The sequence below is a fragment of the Chiroxiphia lanceolata genome, chromosome 22 (assembly GCF_009829145.1).
Source record: "Chiroxiphia lanceolata isolate bChiLan1 chromosome 22, bChiLan1.pri, whole genome shotgun sequence".
Taxonomy (NCBI): domain Eukaryota; kingdom Metazoa; phylum Chordata; class Aves; order Passeriformes; family Pipridae; genus Chiroxiphia; species Chiroxiphia lanceolata.
Window position 1 is genome coordinate 6,058,002 of NC_045658.1, and position 25,298 is coordinate 6,083,299.

At 46.1% G+C, this 25,298-nt stretch overlaps 1 protein-coding gene across 3 annotated transcripts in view; it reads left to right on the forward strand.

The window, feature by feature from the left end:
* Positions 1 to 1,443: 1,443 nt before the first annotated feature.
* The window catches only part of MIB2 (mindbomb E3 ubiquitin protein ligase 2), a 43,261-nt gene continuing 19,406 nt past the window's right edge, over positions 1,444 to 25,298 (forward strand). For all 3 annotated transcript variants that reach the window (XM_032709018.1, XM_032709019.1, XM_032709020.1), the window contains exons 1-4: positions 1,444 to 1,604; positions 13,833 to 14,153; positions 15,932 to 16,103; positions 24,922 to 25,028. In XM_032709018.1, the coding sequence (XP_032564909.1) occupies positions 13,907 to 14,153; positions 15,932 to 16,103; positions 24,922 to 25,028 (526 nt within the window). In that variant the 5' untranslated portion in view covers positions 1,444 to 1,604; positions 13,833 to 13,906. The remainder of the gene's footprint in view (positions 1,605 to 13,832; positions 14,154 to 15,931; positions 16,104 to 24,921; positions 25,029 to 25,298) is intronic.

Sequence of the window (25,298 nt, forward strand, 5' to 3'; positions counted from 1 at the left end):
CCTGATGTCTCTGTTTCCTCTGAGTTTTAGGGTTCTGATCGTGTTCCTGATGGGCAGGATGGGATGGCATATGTGATTTTTCTTTATGACCTTGCTGCCATATTCCTGTTGTGATTGCAGGGTGTTACACTGGCAAGGTCTTACCTCACTTAGCCAGCATGTTTTCAAGGTGTCTCTGACCTCAGCAGGGGTACAGTCAGTTAGTTGACTATATGTGTCCTACCCCAGATAGGAGAGGTTTACATGGATACTGTCATCAGTATCGTCATCAGAGACGTGACACAAACTTGGAAATTGACTCTGAAAGTCAATATAAACACAGTAGTAATTGTGCTTTTGGGTTCAAGGACAGGCTAGAGGGAGCTCTGAGCAATCTGGTCTAGTGGAAGGTGTCCCTGCCCATAGCACGGGGTGGAACTGGATGATCTTTAAGGTCCCTTCCAACCCAAAGCATTCCATGATTCTACAGTACAGGTGTTCAGATTCCTGTGTGGTGGCACTTAATCTCATCCAGGCAGAAGGTTGGAGGCAGGCAGTGGGAAGGGGATCTCAAAGCCCTCCTGGCCACCTGCCAAACAAGGACACAAATCTCCCTTAGAGTTCACACCCTCATGGAATGGTTTGGGTTGGAAGGAACCTTAAAGGTCATCCAGTTCCACCCCCTGCTATGGGCAGGGACATCTTCCACCATCCCAGGTTGCTCCAACCTGGCCTTGGACATTTCTAGGGATGGGGCAGCCACAGCTTCTCTGGGCAACGTGTGCCAAGGCCTCCCCACCCTCACAGCCAAGAATTCCTTCCTGATATCCAATTCTCCTAACACCCAATTTTCCTAACGTCCTATTCCTTCCTTTCTTTCCTAATACCCCACTTCCTTCCTAATACCCCATTCCCTCCTTAACATCCAATCTAAACCCGTTCCCTTTCACCTCGAGCCCACCAAACCCAGGACCTACTGGACTAAGCCATCCTAAAAACGGCCCAAAAAACCCGCAATCCCTCGTTTCGCGCTCACACACACACACACATACACACACACACAGTGCGGTTCGCGCATCCCTCCCGGGGCCGCTCCTGCATCCCGGGAGCATCCTGCATCCCACCACCCCCCCGCATCCTCCGCCGCGCCGGGCGGTGCCCGCGGCTCCCCGGGGCCTCCCGGGAGTTGTAGTCGGCGGTGCCCGGAGCCGGTCGGGGTGGAACTACGGCTCCCGTCGTGCCGCCGGAGGGCGGGCGGGCGGAGCGGGCGGGGCGGCCCCGGGGTCGAGCGGCGCCGCTGCGGCAGCAGCTCCGCGGGGCCACGGCCCGGCCGCTTCCCGGCGCTTCGGCGGGGCTTTGGGAGGAGCCCCCGGGTGCTGCCGAGGGTGCCCCTGGGTGCTGCCGAGGGTGCCGGTGCCCAGCTCGCCGCCGGGGGGTCCCGGGGGGCTCAGCCCGCCCCGCGCTCGGGGCGCTCCCGCTGTTCCGCCACCTGAGCCCCGCCGCTCTCCCCCCGCCCGGGCCGCGCTGGAGCAGCTGCTGCTGCTCCGAGGATGAAGGAGGGAAGGGAGGCAGGGCAGCCGCTGGAGAAGGGCTCTCGGGGTTCTCCGCTCTCCCCGCGCTCTCAGGTAGGTGTGTGGGTTTCCCCCCGGTTTCCCCGCTGGGCTGAGCCGGGATCGGCGCTGCCCGCCCGGAGCGCGGCCGGGGCTGCCCTTGCCGCCTTTAGGCGGGGCTGGGGCCGCCGGTGGGGCGAGTCCGCTGGCTCCTGCTCCATTTTCCTTTCTCCTGGCTGCCCTGGGGGATGTGAGCACACATCCTGCTCCCGAACAGGTACTGCAGGTAAGTCCTCGCTCGCCAAGGTGAGACCTGAAAGGCGGGCGGGGGTTCCTCGGGGGCGTTTCGCGTCCCCGCGGCTGTGCCGGCTCCAACTCGGCACTGAAGCACATGTGGCTTTTTCTTCCCCTCTCCCGTGTTTCCGTGATATTTGCGGTCTTCCCGATCTGACAAGAGGCATGGAAGCAAGGGCCGGACTTAAACCCGGAGAAGTTGATACAGCTGCACTGGAAGCACTAAATGTGTTTGCTCTGATTTCCCTGCAGGCGCTCGGCTGCAGAATTACTTTCTGAATGTAACAAATTCCAATTTCTGCCTCGCTGAGAAACAAGTGAGCCCTGGCTCACCTTCATGGAGGTCACTTGAGCTTGGCTTTACTGCTCAACCTTCTCTCTTTTTGGCTAAGAGCCTTATTACATCCTCTGCACTCCTCTGTTGCTATAGCAGGAGTTTATTTGGCTCGAATGAGATACCATTTTTATTTCTTCTCTCTTTAGTAGCTCCTTGGTCTCCTAAAACTGCTTCCTATGACGAATGATGCAGTTGTTCATCCTTCTAGGACCTTCCTCTGTACTTGATTACCTGTTGAATTTTTCATTCATGGTTTCAGAGTGTAGATGAGTGAATTGTCAAAGGATGCAGTTACTGTAAATAACCCACATTACCCACATTGTTTTGAGTGGAATGATGCTGTGTGACATGTTGATAATGGAAATTGGAAAGGGAAAGCTTCAGTAGCTTTGGCAGAGCTAGAGAAGGTCTTGCCCCCTTTTGAGCTTCGCTTTCTTCTCTGAGTTGTAGCTGTCTAGGTTTGAGTCTGGAGCAGGTAACTTCTGTTGAGCAGGTGATGGTTCCCTTCAAGAAGGTCTTTTCCAACTAACAGGGCAGTAGATGGGGTGTCCCAGCTCTACCACTGGTGTATTTTCAGTACCTTATGCCTGTTTTCTGTACTGATCTCATCTGTTTCTGTGGTGGAAGGATGTAAATTCCTTTAGAACCAAAGTGTGGCTGCAGCACATTAACAGTTTCTCTTTTTTAGGCTTCACAAAGGTAAATGTGTTTGCAATCCCTTCCTCTTTGCACAGCACAGCTCTCTGAGTCACTGACACGAGGAGAATCTTCATACTTGTGTGATATTTGGCTTGGTTCAATTCTCTGCTTATTCTGATATTGCTGTATAGCATCATATGTTTTGACATTTATTTTGAGTGCATGTTTGAAGCTCTGTGGCTGTGAAAATCCTGTGCCAAATTCATCAATAAAGAGTCTGTTATTTTCCTGCTTTGGTCTGCAGTGGCCACTGATCCACTGCTGGGATTGTCTGGAAGAGCTGGGAGGCCATGCACGGCCCCTTGCCACTGTAATGTCTTGGAAAACCTGTGGAAGTGCTGCAAGTGTGGTGGTTGCAGTTGTCTCCTTCCATTTTTACATGGAAAGGGGGATGTGCATGGCCTTCTAAGCTGCCTTGATGAAGAAGTGGGTGGCTACAGACCCCCATGGGCTGCTCAGAGAGCAGTTGTCTCTGGAACAAGCTTGTCTTGTGCCTTGTGTTTGTGTACCAGTGGTATTATCAGCAGTCCTGGTTGCTCACAGAGCCCAGTCCTGGTCTCTCTGAAGTTGAAGGCTTTCTCCAGCCTCATTCAGCCTCAGTTGCTCTGAGGTCGTGTTGTCCCTGCCTGTTCCCATCAAATCTGTTTGCCTTGCTCATCATCTCTGCTGCAGAGCTGCTCCTGGGCTCTGGCAGGACTCAGGGATGAATGTCACCGTACCTCTCACAGCAGCACTGATCATGCCCTTTCATTTTCAGTTGCTGTTTTCCGGGGATCCAGGAATAGAATGGAAAGTCCTGGGAGCAGACAATTTGAGTTCTGGTTGGTTTTCAGGGATTCTCTACATTCATGGCTTATCAAGGTCATTTTTGGAGGGGCCAAAGTGTTGTAATACAATGTGCTCAGAGGGAGACCACCACACTTTTCAATACACTCTCACTAAAAGCTCTGATGGGAGAGAGATCATTGGATACTCTTCTCTTCTTAAGCAAAGAGAAGGTGGAGTTTCTCATTTCTTGAGAGACTTAGAGGATTTAAATATTTCTTTTCTCTCTGTGATGAGAGTTGTGGTGGTGGTTGAAATTTCCAGGAACACAGAAATAGTCTTCCAGCACTTAGACTGGAAAACCAGTGAAGTTACATGTGTGTGAGCAGGAGAGTCAATGGCTTGATCTTACTCATCCACATTCCCTGATGTGACCCCAAGGAATGCAGGGATGCATCCTGGATCATGGGTTTGTGCTCCCTTCTTTCCAGAGACTGGTATGGGCCAGGCTGTGGAGAACAGAACTTGGAGCTGGGATATGTGAGCTTCGTTCCTGGCTCTGCCACCAGTTCCTTGGAGAACTGTGGCTCCATTTCCCCTCTGTGGAGTGTTCCTGTGTTCTTTAAAATGCTCAGAGCAAAAAGATGGCATCTGTAATTGTAAAATGTACAAACCTGTAAGTGAATTGTGTACGTGCTGACCCTCAAACCTTCACTGAGTCCCAGGGAGGGAAGCAACAGCTACTGCTCAATTCCTTCTGCTCCTACGCAGCCAGCATCTCTCTGGCCAAAGGCATGTCAGGGTAGATTAGACTTAAACCTTTTGATCTGCTTTCAGAGCACAGAAAGGGCAAGTTCCAGGCTGGAAACGGGCAGGAGTGCAGTGTTGCCCCTTCTGAAAGCCTGCAGGGGATCTGAAGTCAGTAGGATGAGCTCCAGGGGCTCATCAGAGTCCAGCAGGTTTTCTGCTCAGCTCGCTCTGTACCAGTCTGAGGTAACTACTCTTCATCTGCAAGAGCTGGAGGATGTTGTGTTTGTTCCTAACTCAGAGGATTTGTAATCCCATTGTACCTCCACTGCTGAGGGCACCAGGCTCTAAACCCCTCTGAGCAGCCCCAGCACTGCCTTTTCTCAGCCCACTGTTCAACCACCTCCCTTCTTGCAGGACTTCAGAATTAATTCCTCTTGATTTTTCCACTCCTGCAGTAAGTTAGTCTTTTGATTTTTGCACAACCCGTGGGGATACTTCCTGCCTTCCTGGACAGACAGGGCAATTGTGGGATTAGATTGGAGGTTCATGAACTTTGAAGTGATTTAAGTCGGGTTTTAAGGGTAAATAGGAGTTGATAGCTGGTGTGAGAGAGCTGCAGACCTGAGCCTTACCAGGGCTCAACACCATCAGCTCTGGGCCAGATGGTCTTGCCTCTGAGAAATACATTAGAGCAATGTCAAGTAAGAGCACAGTTGAAATCCGCTGCCAAGACAGATTTCTCACTGTTGGAATATGTTTCTGTCTGATCCTCTATTTCTAGATGATTGAAAATAGTTCTGGAAGGGATTTTGCTGAGGCCACCTAGTCCATCCTTTCCCACAAGGCATGATAAATACACTGAAACCCTTCCTGAAGGGTCTGTTAAGCTTGTTCTTTAAGTAATGGAGATGTTCTAGCTGCCCTGGATGACTTGTATTTGACTTTATTAAGCTCTTTTTTTATATATTATGGCTTTTGTCAGTGTTCTGAGCACAGAAAGACCTGCAAGGGATGCAGGTGGTTGAGTATTGACCTCTTAATGCCAAGGGCCAGAAAATTGATGGTGGTTCTTGGCAGGAGATGGGATGCAATGCTGCTGGATTTTTGTTTTCCTTCTGCCACAGGGATCTTCCATGGGAAAGTTAAAAGACCATTCTCCCGTTTTTTTCTGTGTAAAGTGAAAAAGACCTTGATTCAAACTTAGCAAATAATGTTGTTTGTTTGGGTTTTTTTTTTCCTTAAACAACATTACCTAGTGGTCCCGTGTGTGGGCAGGGAGGGGTGTGTGTTTGTTTGTACTGTAATGCAGTGTAAATTTAACTCTGAAACCCGCTCTTGAGGAAAAAGTGGATTCTCATCAGCCCCAGCTACTGAGCTTTTCTGGGCTGGAGGCAACAATCTGCAAACTGTCGGGTCCAATTAAAGCAAATGGCTGGAGCTGTTTTTTCTCCCTCCTGGAGAGAACACAGTTCATCAAAAGCCAGAAGGAAATTTCATCGGGCTCATGAGCAATTATCTCGTGGGATGTAATAAGAGCCATCCACTAGATGCCCAGTGTGAACTTTCACTTATAATCACTTTTAATTCTCCAGTGGGCAGATGAGCACTGATCTCAGCAATTTGAAGCCTGGAGTTGTTGTGTTCGATAGAAGCTGGTAGAGGGAACTTGTTCTTCTGTGGGGTTTGACTTAGAAATCTGAATTTTGAACGTCCCTGACCTGGCAAAAGGTATTCTGCCTTTTTGTGTGTGGTGGGTTGACCCTGGTGGGCAGCTGAGCTGCTTCCTCACTTCCATCCCCTGGGATAGGGAAGGGGCTGCAGGGGTCAAGTTGAGAAAGCAGGATTTCATTAGTTACAAGGGTTGCTTTGGAAGGCAAAGACTGACTCCAAACATCCCCCCCTTCCTGTTTCTTCCCCATTTTTTATTCCTGAGCACCATGTCATGGTGGTTATCCCTTTGGTCACTTGGGGTCAGCTGTCCTGGCTCTGTTCCCTCCTGAATTCCTGTGCTCTCTCAGCCCCTCACTGGCAGGGCAGTGTGAGGAACAGGAAAGGCTTTGGTGCTGTGTGAGCTCTGTTCAGCACCAGCTAAAACACCCCTGCGTTACCAACCCTGGTTTGGTCCCAGATCCAAACCAGAGCACCATCCAAGCTGCTGTGAAGAGAATGAAGTGAACCCCAGCCCAAACCAGTGCTCTGTGGTGCACCACAACCTCTCCTGGTGGAAGCCCGTGACAGATGTTTATTTTTGTCACGCTGGTGGTGTTTCCCAAAGGTAATGTTTGCTTTTTTATGGTTTAAAGCAAATATTGACCATTGTGCAATCCAGTGAATTTCCTGGTCTGGTCCATTGGTTAGCAGGGAGCTGGTTCATGAAAAGTGCTGTGCTCCTGGGGGATCGTCTGCCTCAGACTGGCACTTTCTTTTTGGCTGATTTTGTTACTCGTGGCTGACAGAAATCCCTTTTCTGTCCGTGGAGCTTGGTGACAAAACCAGTTTGGACTGAGGCTGTGCAGATTAGGGCTCAGTTTTTGAAGCATGTTCACTTCTCTGGGTCTGTTGTCATCGCAGGGGGGTTGAAGTTTGAGCGAAGTGAGAACTGGAGGTTCAAGGTCAGCTCAGTTCAGTCCTGAGTTGAGTCCTGCCATATTTGTCCATAATGAACCCAAAATGTAAGATAGGCAACTTCTCTATAACTTCTTCCATTTTTAGGATCTATTCTGAGCTTGTTTGCCGTTTTTCAGGAAACCAGAATGCTGGGATCAAGCTTCTCAGAAAGGTTTGCCCAAAACTACCGGTCCTGAGTATTAATAAATTTGCCAGTGCTTCCTTTAGGCCTCCATCCTTTAACAAGGTGAAAGAATAGCTGGTAAACCAGCATGATAACCTCTGAAACATTGCTGCTACAGCTTGCAAGGGAAGGGAACGTTCCCCCTCTCACCATAACAACTCGGGTGCTAGAACACAATCGGTGTAAATGGAATGTGAAATTCAGTGTAGGCAAAACAGATCAATGGGCTGGCATTTGCAGAGGACAAGTGTTGATTGCAGAGATAAAATGCTCTCGGTGGGACTCTGAGCAGAGTGCCTGGCTTGGTATTTTTAGCCTTTCCTCCCTCTGTGTGCCAGTGTTTGAGGATGTTGGGATGTGTCCCTGACGCTGGAATGACAAGATATTAATCCCTGAGCAAAGGCGTATTAATCACCTGCTTTATTCTGTTTATGTAATGCAGTTAAATATACTTGGGGAGCAGGTGAGGTTTGGGACATTGAAATTATTTAACCTCACAGGCTTTTTTGGTTTTTCTTGATTGATTGGTTTTACCAGTGGCAGCTGCCCCATTTCTGATTTTCCCCCCCCCCGTTTTTCAGCTGAGACTAATTTATCAGGAGAATGGCTTCGTTTATCTGCTGTTGATATTTAAGCCACAAAAACATCATCTGCTCTTCTCTCTCCCTCCCCTGTGCCAGAGATGGCATTTTGCAAAATTTAGACTAAACAGAATTCCTGACTGCACATGGGAAAGGGAAGGAAAGGATCACTGAGGTCTTGTGGCTCTGCAGTGGAATATCACAGGATCTCAGAAGGATTTGGGTTGGAAGGGACCTTAAAGGTCATCCAGTCCCACCCTCTGCCATGGACAGGGACACCTTCCACTAGACCAGGTTGTTCCAAGGTTCTTGGGCACTTCCAGGGATGGGGCAGCCACAGCTTCTCTGGGCAACCCATGCCAGGGCCTCGGCACTCTCACAGGGAAGAATTTCTTCCCTGTATCCCATCTAAACCTCCTCTCTGTCAGTTTGAAGCCATTCCCACTTGTTCTGTCACTCCAGGCTCTTTTAAATAGCCTATTAAATAATATTAAACTGTTCACTTCGGCCAATTCTGCAAATCCTTTTGCTGGGCTGCAGGGGGGTCAGAGTAGACAAGGAGAGAGATTTACGAGTGGCAGAGCTGGCTGTTGAACTGGTGTGGGTTGTAGGTGAGGTAATAAAATGCTTGGCAAAAGTCTCCAGAGTGGAAACTACTGGAAAATGGAGCTGGGAATGCCAGGGTTCAGGTGTGGTGGGAGGCAGGGAGGGTCTCTCTGGGCTTGGAAGTGCCCAAGGCAGCACACCTGGGTCAGGGCTGGGGAATTCTGGCCTCACCCAGGAGGTGCAAGGCAATGTTTGGATGGTGGTGGGTCCAGAAGGGTTGTTTGCTGTGTGTTTTGCTGGTTTCCTGCTCAGTTTTCATTCACTAGTGATTATATTTGTGGGAGTTGTGTGTATCCTTGAGAGCAACTGCACTGCACCCTGTTAGTGAGAGCTCGTGTGTGTGTTTGCTGTGCTCTCGCTGTGCTGAGGAGAAGGAAGAGTGAAAGGTAAGGCTGCATTTGAGCTTTTTTTTTGCATGGATATTAACTTTGGTAATTAACTGAGCAGCTTTGAGCCTTGGGCTCCAAGGGCTATTTGCTGGTTGTTTGCTGTTATTAAAGAATATGAAAGTATTAGTGGGGGAGGTTGGAGATTTCAGGCTCGAGTGAGCTGCTGTGAAGAGACCCTGTAATAGGAGTTCTGCTACAGCCACCCCCACATGTGTTCAGAAATGATGTGCAGAAATGAGGGAAGTGTCCAAGTCTGAGCCTGTGCTGCTCTTTTGGAAATTTACAATTGCCTAGGGAAGCATCCTCTGGATAGGCAAATCTCTGTAGGGTGGAATAATTCACCTGAGAAGACAATTCAAACTGCAAAATGTGTGTAAGGAAGAGAGAGAAAAAAACCTGCTTTTTTTTTTTGTTGTTGTTGTTGTTGGTTTAAACACTTCCTCTGTTTGCCTTGCTGTTCAAATAATGTGATCCCCGAGTTGCATGCACTGATTCTGCCAACTGTTTACACCACTCCTGGATTATGTTTGCTTTGTATCCAGAGCAGCAGCAACCTTTGTCTCCTGTGAGATGGATATTGGGTTGTTTCTAGAGCACCTTCTGCCTCCAGAGCAGTTGAACATTGGCAGAAATTTGCCACAGTTATTGCAACTGAAGGTGCTGACGTGTTTTCCCTTTGTTCCAGTAAAGTATTATTGGGATTTCCTAGGAATGGACTCACAGATATGCCTGGGCTGCTCTTTCCTGTGTCACAGCAGACAAGGTCAGAATGTTACCTCAGGATTCAGAAATATGCTTGTGTCTTATAATGGATTATTTGTTCATAGTTGCTTTAAATTCCCATGGGGAAACTGATGTTTTCTCTGTGAATCATTTCTGGCAGCTGTACCTATCCTTCCCTGGAATAATTATGACCTAGACAGCATCAAGAGAGGAGTATTTGCTTCAGTGAGTGAAACATTTCCACTTAGGAAGTAAATAATGCTGCTCTGGCAAGGTTCAGCCTGCAAGAGCACTGTAATTCATCTCATAAAGGTTTTGAACAGCCCTTTATTCTTGTTATGCATCTCCCCTGCAGAGCAGATGGGAATGCAGAATGCATTTGGTGCATTCTTGTGTGGAAAATGGAATATTCACATTAGGAAGACGGCCTTGGATCAGCCAGCAAGGGGTTGGTGGGGTCTTTGCAGCCCAGACAACCCTGTTAACTGGAATTCAGCATCACAGGAGCACATTGAGCTAGAGCAGCATCCAGGGGTGGTGGGAAGGGGCACAATGTGGGGGTTTGCCCTGTCTGTAGGTCCCACCTTTCTGGGCCAAGGTTGGTGCTGAGCTCCTGGACTGCTCTGTTCAGGTCACCAGCTGTCACGTGCCAGCCTGCCCTGCTCTTTCCAGGTGGCAAGGGATTATCCTCCTTTGTACTGCAGAGACTTCAATTTTGTGGGTTTGTGGCACAGCCTGGAATGTTCTTTTGTGATGGATAATTGCTGGAACTGGCACTTCCTTCCTGGAAATGCTGGGAGTTGTGATGGAGCCTGTGCTGTTTCATTCATTCATTCATTCATTCATTCCTGGGGAGAGGAAGAAGAAGGTCCAGTGAAATGGCATAAAACCCTTTAGGCTGGGAAGTGTCACTCTGTCCTCATGGAAGATATCTTGTGATATTCATTGTTTCCTTCCCTAAGCATGCAATTCCTTTTCCCTCTGTTATTACCTACCCCACCTTCCTCCTGTTCACTCGGACGAAAACAGGAAGGATGGTGGTGGTTGATTTTAAGGAAAAGGCCTGTAGGAATAACTGAACTACGTTTCTCTTGCACCTTTGCATTGTTGGGTGCTCCCATTTGTTTTCTCAGGCTCTCGACTGGTTCACAGCAGCCTTTAAAAAAAGCAGTTCTGCCTTTTAGTTGAAGGAATAAATAGTCCACTGATCTGGAGGAAGAGGGGATCACACAAATCTCATTAGGCCCTGCAATGCTTTCTGAAAAGGATATTCTTTGATGATTCCTGCTTTCATAAAGGCAGTAAACCCTTGTGCACCTTCAGCTCAGCAATGTTACATCCACCTCCACTGCTCTCAGTGGAAGAGTCGCCCGAGGCATCTTTTGGTGATGATTAGAACGAGAGATGACGGGAGGTTCACGAGGACATTGGGGTTTGATGTTGCTGTCGTGTGACAGGTGTCTGGATGTCACAGGAAAAGTCTGAAGCTGCAGAGGTGCTGAAGCTGAGCAGGAATCGGCCTCTCCCTGCACGCCAGGAACATGATTTTGCATCAGACGACTCCCCCGCACGTTCAGTCGGGGCTCTGGGGCTGAGGAAGGGCTTAGTTTTAGGTTCTTGGTGGTTTCAGTTGCTTTATTGGGGGGGGGGGGGGCATCGACAACACGTCACAGGGCCCGGAGCTGCTCCTCTTGCTGTGTCTGAGCACATCCCTGAGCGGGGCCAGGATTGTCCCCCTGACACTTGTCACCCCGGGCTGAGCTGCTCTGTGTCGTGGTGGTGGGTGAGGTTTGCTTTTGGCACCTGCTCTCTCTGGCCCTTGGCCTTCTGTTGGGTCTCGATTTTCAAATTTTTGAGACAATATTGGATATTAAGGAGGTGGACCCAGGGATGCCACAGTAGATTTTTTCCGGGTCCTAAATGTTGAAAGCCACGCTCTTCTCCTCTGTCTTGCTGTTGTGGTAAAGAGAGAAAGCAGGGTTTGATGATCTGATTCAAATCAAAATTGAGGATGTGATGCATCTGTGTGGTATTCACCTCATTTACCCATTGCCATGGCAACAGTTGGAAAGGCTATCCCAAGCTTTAACTGATCCCAGCACAAAATCTGCTCTGCTTATTGCAGGTAAGCAATAATAGCCCTTCCCTGTTCCTGCTCATTGATAAACAGCAGGGAAAGACTGAAATTTATCTGACGTTGGCAATGTTTTTAAAAACCGCAGGGAAAACAGACAAACGTTTCTTTCAAGCGCAGTTTTCAAACTTCCTGTGTCCCCAAACCGAAACCAAAACTAACTTTGAGGGCGAGTGAAACTCCCCCCTGCAGGGTTAAGGGATGAAGTGCAGTGTTAAGTGATGAGGTGCATATGAAGGGTCTTCCTGAAAAATAGGTGGGTATTGAATTTTTATTGCTGAAATCACAGGGCTGGTGCTTTCCTGGACATTTATTCCAACTCCCTTTACTGGGTTTTTTTGTTTCTGCTGTCGGTGGCTGTTGCATTTATTCCTGAGTTTGGAGTCAAGGGCTGGTACTGGGGTGTGTAAAGACTCCTTGCCCAGTTCTCTTCCCTCATCCACAGAGCTCTGGAAGAAGCTTTTGGATGTTGTTACAGATGATTATGTGCCTTGGAAGTCTGGCTAGTTTGTGTATCATTCCCACCTGTGCTAAAGCTGTGAGGATCCCTGCTTTTAATAAAGTACATTTACTTGAATCTTATCTTTTAAATATTACTTAACTAAAGCAAGAAAGTATTTAAATATTTTACGGATAATCCAAATAATTATTTTAAAGCAAATATTATTTAAATCATCTTAATATAAATAGTTTAAATAATTCTTTAAAAATATTATATTTGAATAAAGTAAGTGTATGTAGCCAGCAGGTCAGGCTTGTCCTGTTCCAGGTTGTTCTGGGAGGGGGGATGTGATGTGCTGGGTGTTACCCACGTGTGGATCCCTGTTTTTAATAAAGTACATTTATTTGAATCTTATCTTTTAAATATTACTTAACTAAAGCAAAACAGTATTTAAATATTTTACAAACAATCCAAATAATTATTTTAAACTGTTCTACTGAAGCAAATGTTATTTAAGTTGCCTTAATGTAAATAGTTTAAATAACTCTTTAAAAATATTACAGTTGAATAAAGTAAATGTGTGTAGTTGGTGGGTCAGGCCTGTCCTGTGCCAGGTTGTTCTGGGAGGGGGGATGTGACGTGCTGGGCATTACCCACGTGTGGATCCCTGTTTTTAATAAAGTACATTTGCTTGAGTCTTATCTTTTAAATATTACTTAACTAAAGTGAAACAGCATTTAGATATTTTTACAAACGATCCAAATAATTATTTTAAAGCGTTCTGCTAAAGCAAATATTATTTAAGTCGTCTTAATATAAATAGTTTAAATAACTCTTTAAAAATATTACAGTTGAATAAAGTAAGTGTATGTAGTTGGTGGGTCAGGCCTGTCCTGTGCCAGGTCATTCTGGGAGGGGGGACGTGACGTGCTGGGCATTACCCACGTGTGGATCCCTGTTTTTAATAAAGTACATTTATTTGAATCTTATCTTTTAAATATTACTTAACTAAAGCAAAACAACATTTAAATATTTTACGAACAATCCAAATAATTATTTTACAGCGTTCTACTAAAGCAAATGTTATTTAAGTCGTCTTAATATAAATAGTTTAAATAATTCTTTAAAACCATTAACTGAATAAAGTAAATGTGTGTAGTTGGCGGGTCAGGCTTGTCCTGTGTCAGGTTGTTCTGGGAGGGGGGATGTGATGTTCTGGGAGGGGGGACGTGATGTTCTGGGAGGGGGGACGTGATGTTCTGGGAGGGGGGGACGTGATGTTCTGGGAGGGGGGGACGTGATGTTCTGGGAGGGGGGGACGTGATGTTCTGGGAGGGGGGGACGTGATGTTCTGGGAGGGGGGGATGTGATGTTCTGGGAGGAGGGGATGTGATGTTCTGGGAGGGGGGGATGTGATGTTCTGGGAGGGGGGCTGTGATGTTCTGGGAGGGGGGCTGTGATGTTCTGGGAGGAGGGGATGTGATGTTCTGGGAGGGGGGGATGTGATGTCCTGGGAGGGGGGGATGTGATGTCCTGGGAGGGGGGGATGTGATGTCCTGGGAGGGGGGGATGTGATGTCCTGGGAGGGGGGGCTGTGATGTTCTGGGAGGGGGGCTGTGATGTTCTGGGAGGGGGGCTGTGATGTTCTGGGAGGGGGGACGTGATGTTCTGGGAGGGGGGACGTGATGTTCTGGGAGGGGGGACGTGATGTTCTGGGAGGGGGGCTGTGATGTTCTGGGAGGGGGGATGTGACGTTCTGGGCGTTACCCACGTGTGCCACGCTGTGTTCCAGGCGTGCTGACCATGCTGCTGCCCGTGCCCGAGCCCCGCCGAGGGGCAGAGCTGTAGGGGTTGCCGAGCACATCCATGGACGTGGAGCCCTGTGCCAGCATGCAGGTGGGCATGCGGGTGGTGCGCGGCGTGGACTGGAAGTGGGGCAGCCAGGACAGCGGCGAGGGCAACGTGGGCACCGTGGTGGAGATCGGCCGCGCCGGCAGCCCCACCACCCCCGACAAGACCGTGGTGGTGCAGTGGGACCAGGGCAACAGGACCAACTACCGCACGGGCTTCCAGGGGGCCTACGACCTGCTGCTCTATGACAACGCCCAGATCGGTGAGTAGGGCGAGGGCAGGGGGGGTAGGGACTTCTGCTTTATGGCAGCACCCAAATTGAGGAGTGTGGCATGGGCTGGGGGCTTAGGAACTCCTGCTCTGTGGCAACACCTAAATTGAGGAGTGTGGCAAGGAAAGGGGGATTATGATCTCCTCCTTTATGGCAACACCCAAATTGATGAGTATGGATGGCAAGGACAGGGGGTTTATGATCTCCTTTATGGCAACACCTAAATTGATGAGTATGGCAAGGACAGGGGGCTTATGATGATCTGCTCTACAGCAACACCCAAATTGAGGAGTATAGCATGGACAGGAGGCTTAGGAACTCCTGCTCTACAGCAACACCCAAATTGATGAGTATGGATGGCAAAGACAGGGGGATTATGATCTCCTCCTTTATGGCAGCAGCCAAATTGATGAGTATGGCATGGGCAGGGGGCTTAGGAACTCCTGCTCTGACAACACCCAAATTGATGAGTATGGCAAGGGCAGGGGGGTTATGATCTCCTACTCCGTGGCAACACCCACATTTATGAGCATGGCAAGGACAGGGGGTTTATGATCTCCTCCTTTATGGCAACACCCAAATTTATGAGCATGGCAAGGACAGGGGGATTATGATCTCCTCCTTTATGGCAACACCCAAATTGATGATTATGGCAAGGACAGGAGGCTTAAGAACTCCTGCTCTATGGCAACACCCAAAATGAGGAGTATGGATGGCAAGGAAGGGGGGATTGTGATCTCCTACTCTGTGGCAACACCCAAATTGAGGAGTATAGCAAGGACAGGGGGTTTATGATCTCCTACTCTACAGCAACACCCAAATTGAGGAGTATGGCATGGACAGGGAGCACAGACCTTGGCAAACCCATCTCCTGCCTTAAGTTTGTGTAGCATTTCCCATCTGTGAGGATCCCCGTTCTTAATAAATTATTTGAATTTTATTTTTTAAATATTATTTGACTGAAGCAAATATGATTTACTTGAAATAAAAGCCTGGCTGGAAGTGTCGGGTGCAGGGACAGGAGTTGAACTCAGTGATCCTGCTGGGTCCCTTCCAGCTCAGCAGATTCCATCACTGTGTGATTCTAAGGGTCAGCCTTTTGCTCCTGCAGAAGTGAGGAGTGAGGCTGAGCAGCAGCAGCAGCAGCAGAGCACACACTGAGCCAGTTCATGGTGAGGAAATTCCTGTTTGCCCCTGTGCAAAGGCTTTTCTTTCCTCCTTTTTCTGAGTTTTGCTGACTTTGCCATTCTGTTGGAGCCTGACCTGACTTTAGGATGAGAGTCCCTCAAGCCAGGAAATGGAGACTTCGTATTACAGGACCCCAGAATGTCCTGAGTTGAAAGGGACCCACAAGGATGATCCAGTCCAACCCCTGGCCCTGCACAGACACCCCAACAATCCCACCCTGTCCCTGAGGGTGTTCTCCAAACCCTCCTGGAGCTCTGGCAGCCTTGGGGCCGTGCCCACTGCCCTGGGGAGCCTGTTCAGTGCCAACCACCCTCTGGGGAAGAACCTTTTATACTGATACCCAACCCAGCCCTTCCCTGGCACAACTTCAGGCCATTCCCTGGGGTCCTGTCACTGCCCAGCACGGAGACACATCACACGTGTTGTACATACACAGGTCACACATATCACTCACATTCTATTACTGCATCACCTTCAACACTCACACAGTCCATGAGTTTTCCCTTTGAGAAAGGTCCTGAGAGCCGGTTTCTCTGGATTTGGGGTGAATCCCACATTCCTGTGCCCTTGTGCTCTCCCAGGTGTCCGTCACCCCAACATCATCTGCGACTGCTGCAAGAAGCACGGCATCCGTGGCATGAGGTGGAAGTGCAAGATGTGCTTTGACTACGACCTGTGCACCCAGTGCTACATGAACAACAAACACGACCTGTCCCACTCCTTCGAGCGCTACGAGACAGCACATTCCCAGCCGTGAGTCCTGGCCCCCGGGGGGGGCTTTGGGGGGGCTCCAAAATGGGGTTTGGACCCCCCAGGGGTGTGCAAACCCATCTGCCAAAGTGCAGGGATGATGCACAGCACCTGACTAGTACGTGTCTCTGTCATTTAGAAATCAATGTATTTCGGCATAATTTATATAGAAATCAATGTATTTCGGCATAATTTATGCAGAAATAAATGTATTTCTATATAATTTGTATAGAATACATATTTCTATGTAATTTACGTAGAAATAAATATTATATGTAATTTATGTAGAAATATTTCTATGTAATTCACGTAGAAATAAATATTTCTGTGTAATTTACGTAGAAATAAATATTTCTATATAATTTATGCAGAAATAAATGTATTTCTATATAATTTATATAGAATAAATATTTCTATGTGATTTACGTAGAAATAAATGTATTTCAGTATAATTTATGGAAATAAATGTATTTCTATGTAATTTACGTAGAAATAAATATTTCTGTGTAATTCATGTAGAAGTAAATATTTGTATGGAATTCATGTAGAAATAAATATTTCTATGGAATTCATGTAGAAATAAATATTTCCATGTAATTTACATAGAAATAAATGTGTTTGTATGTAATTTATATAGAAATAAATATTTCTACGTAATTTATATAGAAATAAATGTAGTTCTGTGCAACTTAATAGAAATAAATGTAGTTCTATGTAATTTATGCAGAAATAAATATTTCTATGTAATTTACGTAGAAATAAATATTTCTATATAATTTATGCAGAAATAAATGTATTTCTATATAATTTATATAGAATAAATATTTCTATGTGATTTACGTAGAAATAAATGTATTTCAGTATAATTTATGGAAATAAATGTATTTCTATGTAATTTATGTAGAAATAAATATTTCTAGGTAATTTACGTAGAAATAAATGTATTTGTATGTAATTTATATAGAAATAAATATTTCTATGTAGTTTATATAGAAATAAATATTTCTATGTAATTTATATAGAAATAAATGTATTTCTGTGTAACTTATATAGAAATAAATGTATTTCTATATAAATGTAAAATATATTCATATAAAAATGTATCTATATTTATACATAAAACAAGATTTTACATCTAAATGTATGTACGTTTATTTTTACATTTATATAGAAATGCATTTATACGTCAAATTAATTTGATATGTAAATGTCTGTTTATATTTTATGTATTTATATAGAAATGTATTTGTATTTTTATATAAATGCATTTTTATATAAATAAACGTGTATTGGGGAGCGCTCAAAATGTTTTTACTTGCTGTATTTCATGATCAAAAAGGTGTGGGGGCTCTGTCCTACAGAACAGTGTAAGGCTGGATTGGGCACTTTTATGAAGCTGCTTGAGAAAAATACAGCAAATAGAAATCAGAATTTTTCTGGGAAGTTTGATTAAGGTGAAAATTAAAAATATTTATCTGCTCTGGTTTTACTTTTCCTCCCTCCCCCTCCAATTAAACAATTTTAGCCGTGGTTTGCTGTTCTCAGATAACCGAGTGGAGGGTGACACTCCCAAATTGCTGGGTCTGAACTGTCCTCTGAAGAACAACAGCTTCTCATTTACCCTTGCACTGCTGCCTCTGGAACAGCATCTGTAATTCTCTGCTCGTTCCTGATCCCTCCTCCTGCCCCGAGGAAGAACTCAAAAATAGTCTCCCCAGTAGTTTTATTTGCACCAAGATGAATCTTTTAATCCTCTTGCCTTCAGGAGAAGTCATGAGAAATCAGCTTGTCTCTGTCGTTGATTTTCCTTTTTGTTTTTTTTGCCTCCCTTTGAAAATATCCCAGTGCTTCACATCTGCCCGTGGAATGGAAAGTGTAATTACTGTGCTAAAGGCAGCGGGGTGGGATTTGCAGCTGCTTTTCCTGCCTTATGGGAAGCTCTCCATGGAGTTAATTACCAGAGCTGTGCCGGTGTGGTTGGGCCAGAATTCCGAGTGCAAGCCAAGGGATGGATGTTTGTCCAGAGAATCAAACCTCGGAGCTTTGGGGCTTGTGTTTATCCACCAGATTAGGATGGTTCTGGAGCTTGTGTTAATTATGACAAGCCAGGCAGATCCTGCTTGGAAATGAGCTCCATGATTTCAGTGTGTGTATATATATATATATATATATATAAAAATAGGCATGTGGGGTTTTTTCTCTTTCTATTAATATTATAATTATCTCCAAGTAGTTACTCAGGGATGCCTGACTCTGTCTTTTCTTTGAGCTGAAGGTACATAATCCTACTCACATTTAAAGAAAAAAGAGAAAAATAAAAAAAAGGTAGGCAGCAGTTGCTGTGAGAGGCTGCAGAGCCCAAATTTTCTTCCCTGGGCATGGGATCTCCCAGCCCTGCAGAGCTGAATTCCCTTGGGAACACCCCAATCAAAAGGCAGATTTTTAAGGCAGTTTCTCCCCAGGACTCAGGGAAGGATGTACCAAGGGCAGTTTTTCCTTTCAGGGCTTGTCCCCACCCTGTGCCCGGACTCTGCTGCTGGAATTGGGCAGGCTGGAATTGGGCAGGCTGGAATTGGGCAGGCTGGAATTGGGCAGGCTGGAATTGGGCAGGCTGGAATTGGGCAGGCTGGAATTGGGCAGGCTGGAATTGGGCAGGCTGGAATTGGGCAGGCTGGAATTGGGCACTCTGGTGGTTGCTGTCAGGGAGAAAAGGGAGCCTGGAGGGTGGCCAGGAGAGCTGCCAGACCCAGTGCTGTCCTGGGTGAGTTGTTTGACTTTCCCAGAGCACTGCAGCACTGCTCTGGAATGTGCTGGAAGCACTGGAGGACTCTTTGGAGGTAGATGCCCATTGTAGCAAAAATCTGATGGTGCTTTGGTGGTTGTTGGGTTGGGTTGTTTTTTTCCTAAATTACTTTGCTTTTTTTTTTTTCTTTCTGTGAGTGTGGCTCATTTTTTTTTCTGTGAATGTGGCTCACTGAGTGGTTTTAGAGAAGATGTGATATAAATTAACTTTATTTGATAAAAAGAAGTCTAGACATGGGCCAGAATGTGACACCCAGTCTTTGTTAAAGTAGCACTATTCTGATTTATGTCACTGTGTGTTAGCAGGAGCAATGACCTTAATGCCAAGCAGCAAAGAAAAAAAAAGAAGGAAAAAAGGAAAAGGGGTGTGTGTGTGACTTCAGGGACACAGCATGAGCCTGTCAGATGTGACAGTGGCTTCTGGGAGCCTCAGTAAGGGGTAAGGGTAAAGCAGCAATAGTTGTAATTGGATAATAAAACACCTCTCTTGCTGTTCTGTGTGGCAGGTACTGCTTCCAGCTGAGCTTAGGGATGGAGAGGAATTAGAAATCCTCAAGGAAGAAGCTTCCAGCTGTGGGAAGCTGCAGTTTTAAAGATGAATGAAGAGTGCATATTGTGGTCCTTAGGAGTCACTCAGCTGTTGGAGCAAACGGGTCAGGAGTGGGTTTTGTTCCAGGCATTTGGCTGAGCTGGATGACACAGTGCAATGAGTGTTTTGTGCAGGAGCTTTTGTACAGGGAGCTGGCAAATTAAATTCCCCAGAAATGCCTTTCAGTGCAGGAACAAGGAAGAAGCAGGAACATCTTTGCTTTAATGCAGATGCAATCCTGTGATTTGTTGCTCTGGTGTTCCAGAGGTTGCTCTGCATTAAGAATTGAATGTCCCCGTATAAGAAATAAAAAATAAGTGAAACAAAGGGCCTGGATCACCTTTGAACAATGCCACAGAAAGGATTTCTTTGGAATAAGTGAGGTCTGAGCTGTACAGACACTGCCTCAGGCAATGCACAGTCCTTTTCGAAGAACAGGAATTGCATGGCTCATGACTCACTGCACTGTTGCTTGGAGCACTCATCTCTCTCTTTTATTTTTATTTTTTTTTTGCTAAATAAAGTAGAAGATAAAACCTTTGGCAGTTCCCTAAGGCCCCCCAAAAATCTGTGTATTTAAAAAAGATACACAGGTAAATGCTGTGTGGGTTTGGGGTTTGCTGTTGAGTGGCTGTGAAACGCAGGATGAGTCTCCTTTGGAGACCAAGGTTGTCCCTCTTCCTTTCTCTGGCAGGGACTGGGGATCTTTTGGTTCTTCAAAAGGAGCCTCAGGAGTGTGTTGGTCTCAGGATCCAGGGAAAGTGCTGTGAAGAGCCCTCAGGAGTGTTAATTAGTCAGAAAGCTGAAGGGGAGTGGATGGAGAGACATCCCAACAAGTTTGACAGCATCCCATAATCTTGGGTTTGAAGAATGAAGTTGGGGTTGTTTACACAGTCCTTGGGTTGCCACTGGTGAGACCAAATGTAGGACTGTGGGATGGAGCTCTCACATCAACTCTTTCTTGAACCAGAGATGAAAGGCTGGGAGTTTCCAGTCCCTCAAGGCCAACACGCTGCTCCTTGTAGCAGGTCACTAATCCTGGGATTTAGGAGGATTTAACCCCAGACAGACGCTGCAGAGGGTTCCCAATCAGTTTTCCAAAGAGGCTTTGAAGACTCCTTTACCTGAAGGCTATTTCAGGTTTTAAAATGACCTGAGTTTGAACCTCTGGTGGCAGGAAGTACTGTTGGGGTTTTTTTTTAAATTTGCTATTAGAGGTAATCTCTTCCTGACCTCTTCCAGTTGTTTTTATATTTTACTGGTCTTCTTTGGTTTGAGTTTTGTGGCTACTGTGGGAGAAGCTCTCATCCTTGGCTTAGAAGGATGAACAGCTGAGTTTTACTGAAGAGCTTTTTTTTCCAGATTTGTGTATCCGTTTGGTGAATATGTGCTTGGTAATTGGAAGATAAATCAGTGTCTGGGAGCAGGGCAGCAAAGCAAAACTCATCAAGTTTATTTTAGGGCTGCAATAGTCAGGCATGCTCCGGTGATTCTGCAAATAATCTACCTCTCATACAAAATATTAGTGTTATTATATCCCAGTGCAAAAGCAGCATTGGAATTTTGCTTGGATCACCTGCTCGGGGATGGGGCTGAGCTGAATTTCAGCAGGGGATGTTTTACCCAGGCTGTTTTCTAGGCTTCACTCACCAATAAATCACAACAATTTTTCACAAGTCCTGGTTTTTTCTTCCCTGGCCAACAATGGAGTTGGAGGAGCCAGCAAACCACACAGGGAAATATCCTGTGTAATCAAGCGTAAGAAATACAAATATTTTCTCACATTGTGTTTTATCCTGTAGTCAAAACAGAGAGTGCAGTTATTTTCAGCCCTAATTCTTAAACCAGCTCTGTCTAGCCTGGTTACCAGCTGGATTTGGAAATCAGATACAGGAACAAGTGCATGCTCTGGTTTGGGTTTGCCAGTGCAGTGCAGACCCATTCAAGGCAGTTTTAATAATCCAGCCTTCCATCTGGGGCTGCTTGGACTGTGAACCTGGACTAATCCAGCAGCTGAGTGACAACTGCTGGGTGTTTGATTACTGGGCAATAAAGGGGATGCAGGTTTATTTACATAGTAACCTCTTCAGCATGTGTTATTTATGCAATGGCAGTTTAAGCTGTCACTCAGAAGTTTTGGTGGCTGTTGACTCAAATCTGACTCTTCTGTGATGATGTATTTGTTTCCTAACCCGTAAAAAATATTAATATCTTAATGTCAAATTATGTATTAATTTGTTCTATCAGTGAATTAATATAATTTTACTCTAAAAAAAAATCATTATTTGCCAGAAAAAATACCAAAATGTCACATCATGTCATGTCATCATGGCAAGGCTTGCCTCCTTGTGCATTGCAGAACACCATTGCATATCCCCACATTAGGGCTTCCCTTGTTCATTTTGGAATATTCTGTTGGATTTGTAGGGCAGGGGTTGCATTTTAATGACATATTTTATCTTTACCTTTTGTGGAATTACACGATCCAAACTGAAAGCAAGAGAAATCTTCACTAAAACATCCTTAGCCTGTGTTTTGAACTGATAGTCATGTTTAAAGGATGAGGACAAGGCATTTTTTTCACTTTGTGTGCTCAGGGGTTCTTCTGTGTTGGTCTGAAACCCTGAGTCTGGTCTGAGCTTTGGAGGTCACCCAAAAAAGACTGAGCTTTTAGCCCAACCCAGACCCGAGTTATAAAGGCACGGCTGGTTTTGTGAAGAACTGCTGCCTTGTCAAGGAAGGACAGGATTGAAAAGGAAGAATCTTGGTAAAGACAGTTCCTGAAATAGGTTTCCGTGATCCTGATCCCTCACCAGCGCCCTTGTCTTAGTCTGGTTCATGCTTGAGCAACCAGCAGCCCCTGCCATCTGTCAGAATTGCCTTCCTTTATCCTCTGCTGGAAGTGCTTCAGGAAAAGCTTTGCTGGGGGGAGGGATTAGAGAATCTAGAATTTCTTGCATTGAGGTCAGTTTTATCTGTGGTTTCTGCAAGGTCTCTGGGTTGATTTTCTTGAGTTCACCCTGTGGAAATCTTTGCACATCCTGGAAGGGATGTGGGTTTTGTGTCTGCTGTGGGTTTGTGTCTGCCCTGAGCTGAAAGTCTTGTTTACAGCTGTGCCTTTCTGAAGGGATGAACGTGGTATTTATGGCCTGCTGCCTTTCAGGGTGTCCATCTCTTCTGCTCTCCAGCCCTGTGCACTGTGCTTGTCTTCTTGGGATAAGAACTTCCTGCAGTGGAAAAGTCTCTTATCTTGCAAAATACTTCAGCCGTGCGTGGTGTGAAGGGTCTCTGACTCCTGCAGGGTCTCAGGTCGTTACTGCAAGTTAAAAGCAGTCTGTTTAAACTTCTCCAGGTCAGTTCATTTGGGTCCCACATCCCTGCAAAGCCAGGGTGACGCTGCTGTTGGAGCTGTGTGGAGCAGAGCTCCCAGGGATGTGAAAAGCTGTGTAAGCACCTCGGTGAAACTTGAGCACAGGCAGAATATCCCCAGGGAGTGGTTCCCAGCCTGCTGGAGAGAGGCATAACTTCATTCTGTGCAGTACACGCTCCCAAGTGTTTTCTGGACTCTACAGTAATTTAATATCGTTGGAATTTGTAGGGCAGAAATGGCTGCAGACTTTGGCTGTCATAATTAACGTCGTTATTAAAGGCAGCATCGCGGTGATTAAATTTATCCCCAGGGTATTTTAGCATCACACGAATGACTTCGGTTGTTACCCAGTGTTTGGAGCAAAACATGTTGAATTAGATTAAAATCTAAGACACATTGGCTCAGGACATGAGGTTCTTACATCGTTCCTGGGTGCTGGTCAGCAGGGTGGTTCAAGGCAGGGTCATTGTTTTTGGGAGGCTGGGGAAAGAAGGTTTTTCTGGTGGGTTTGTCTCCAGCAAGAGGTGGAGTTTCTTAACATTTTTCTTCCTTTCTGAAGTTGGCTTTGTTTTCTTGGTCTCCAGCCACATATTTCACCGAAAGTGGCAGGTTAATGTGAGGGCTGTTGAGATGGGAAATGACTCCTGTTGTGTGACTACACAAAAAGGGAACTTCTGCTAGGAATAGAATGAGTCGTGGTGGCTTTGCTCTTTAAACATCTTGCTTAAGCTTAGCTCAGTGCTTTATTTTACTATCACTGAGGATCTTTGCATCAAAAGCTCCCTTGAGAGAGTAGGGTTTGCAGGAGAGAAGTATATTTTTATCACTCAGTCAGGGCTTGACTGAGAGATCTTTGAATTGTTAGAAAAACATGCAACAAAATACAGTGAAAACAGTGTTGTAGCTGAGCTGTTTCAGACACAGTGCCCAAATCCATGCTGGTTTTTGAAGCTGGTCTCTAGTGCCTGACACAGAGCAGTAAAATGAATGCTGATCAGCATCTCTTTTTAGCTGAGCTTTTCCCTATCCCACTCTCATTATCTCCTTTCATAACAACATCCAGCCTTGCTGGTGCTTAAACCAGGCAAAATCCCAGCCATCAAAATAAAGGGTCTTCCTCTTGCTCCTGTTGAGCTGCAGTGTGGACAATGAACATTCCACCATTATAAGAGCCTGTGTAAATAATCTCTCCCTCTTTTTAAACACATTAGGTTGTAAACCAGAGGTGGGAGATCCGTCAGCAGGTTAAGAAAGGTAAAAGACTTAAGCATTTGGTGGATAAGTAAACAGTAAGTTCAGGCCTAAGCTTTTTATCCTTCTGAGTCTCCACCTTCTCTCTGTAGGTATTAGATGGAAAATAAATACAGTGTTCTGAGGTCAGCCCTACCCCCAATAAGCTTCCCCTCCCCTTGCCCTGTGGAACAGCTGCTGAACTTGGTTTGCTCTGTCTGCTCTGGGAGTTGCCAAGAGCCTGTCAGGCTCCAGGGGTATGGATTGGGGCACCTTGGCAGTCGCCTCGAAAAGTGGATTGTACCCCGGCTGAGCAGCCCAAACAGCCCCCTGAGGATTTTGGTGGCTTGGTAACTCATGAGAAGGCTTTCTGCTGGGGAACAGAGAGGGCAGAGCACGCACAGAGCCAGCAGAGGAGCTGCTGTGACACTATGGGAATTGGAAGCTGCTTTAACAGGACATCAGACCCCCTGTTCACTATCACGTAGGTACCTTCCCTTTGTCCGTGAGCTGGAGGAGGGGGGTGTCTGGAGTGTGGAGTGCAGGGCACATGGAAAGGGTTGGGAGATCCTGGGAATGGTGTAGCCATGGTCTGATCTGCTCTGCTTTTCAGCAGGTGAACTGTGCTGTGCAGGTCAGGGCATGGGATGTGCTGAACTCCTTGTGACTCCAAAGCATTAATGCAGTGGGCACCCCAGTGAAGTCCATCAGCATCCCCTTAAAATGAGGGATAGTCCTCATATGACAGACCTCAGTTGGATCTGAGCTTTATGCAGTGTCAATAATAACAATAAATTCATTTGTTTTCTCTTATTTGATTTTTTTTCCAGAGTCCTGGTGAGTCCTCGACAGAATTTGACTCGCATCACCTTAAAAGGGACTTTCCAGGGGGCTAAAGTGGTCCGTGGCCCTGACTGGGAGTGGGGTAACCAGGATGGTAAGCTGCTTTTAGGATGTCCTGTAAAACACACCATTGGATTTGTTTTTAAACATAAATTACATGAAATTTTATTTTTTCTTTTTGGCAAGTTGAAAGTGCATGTGCTGAGCAGCAGCTTCTGGGGAGCTGCTCGGAGGATGGAGGTTGCTGTTGTTTAGAGTATTAAATATTCCTTGTTTTCTTGGATTGGTTATTTGTCACATATCTGTGACATAAACCATATGCATTCATTGAGGGTGTGGGAGGGAAGTTTTGCTGCTCCTGTTT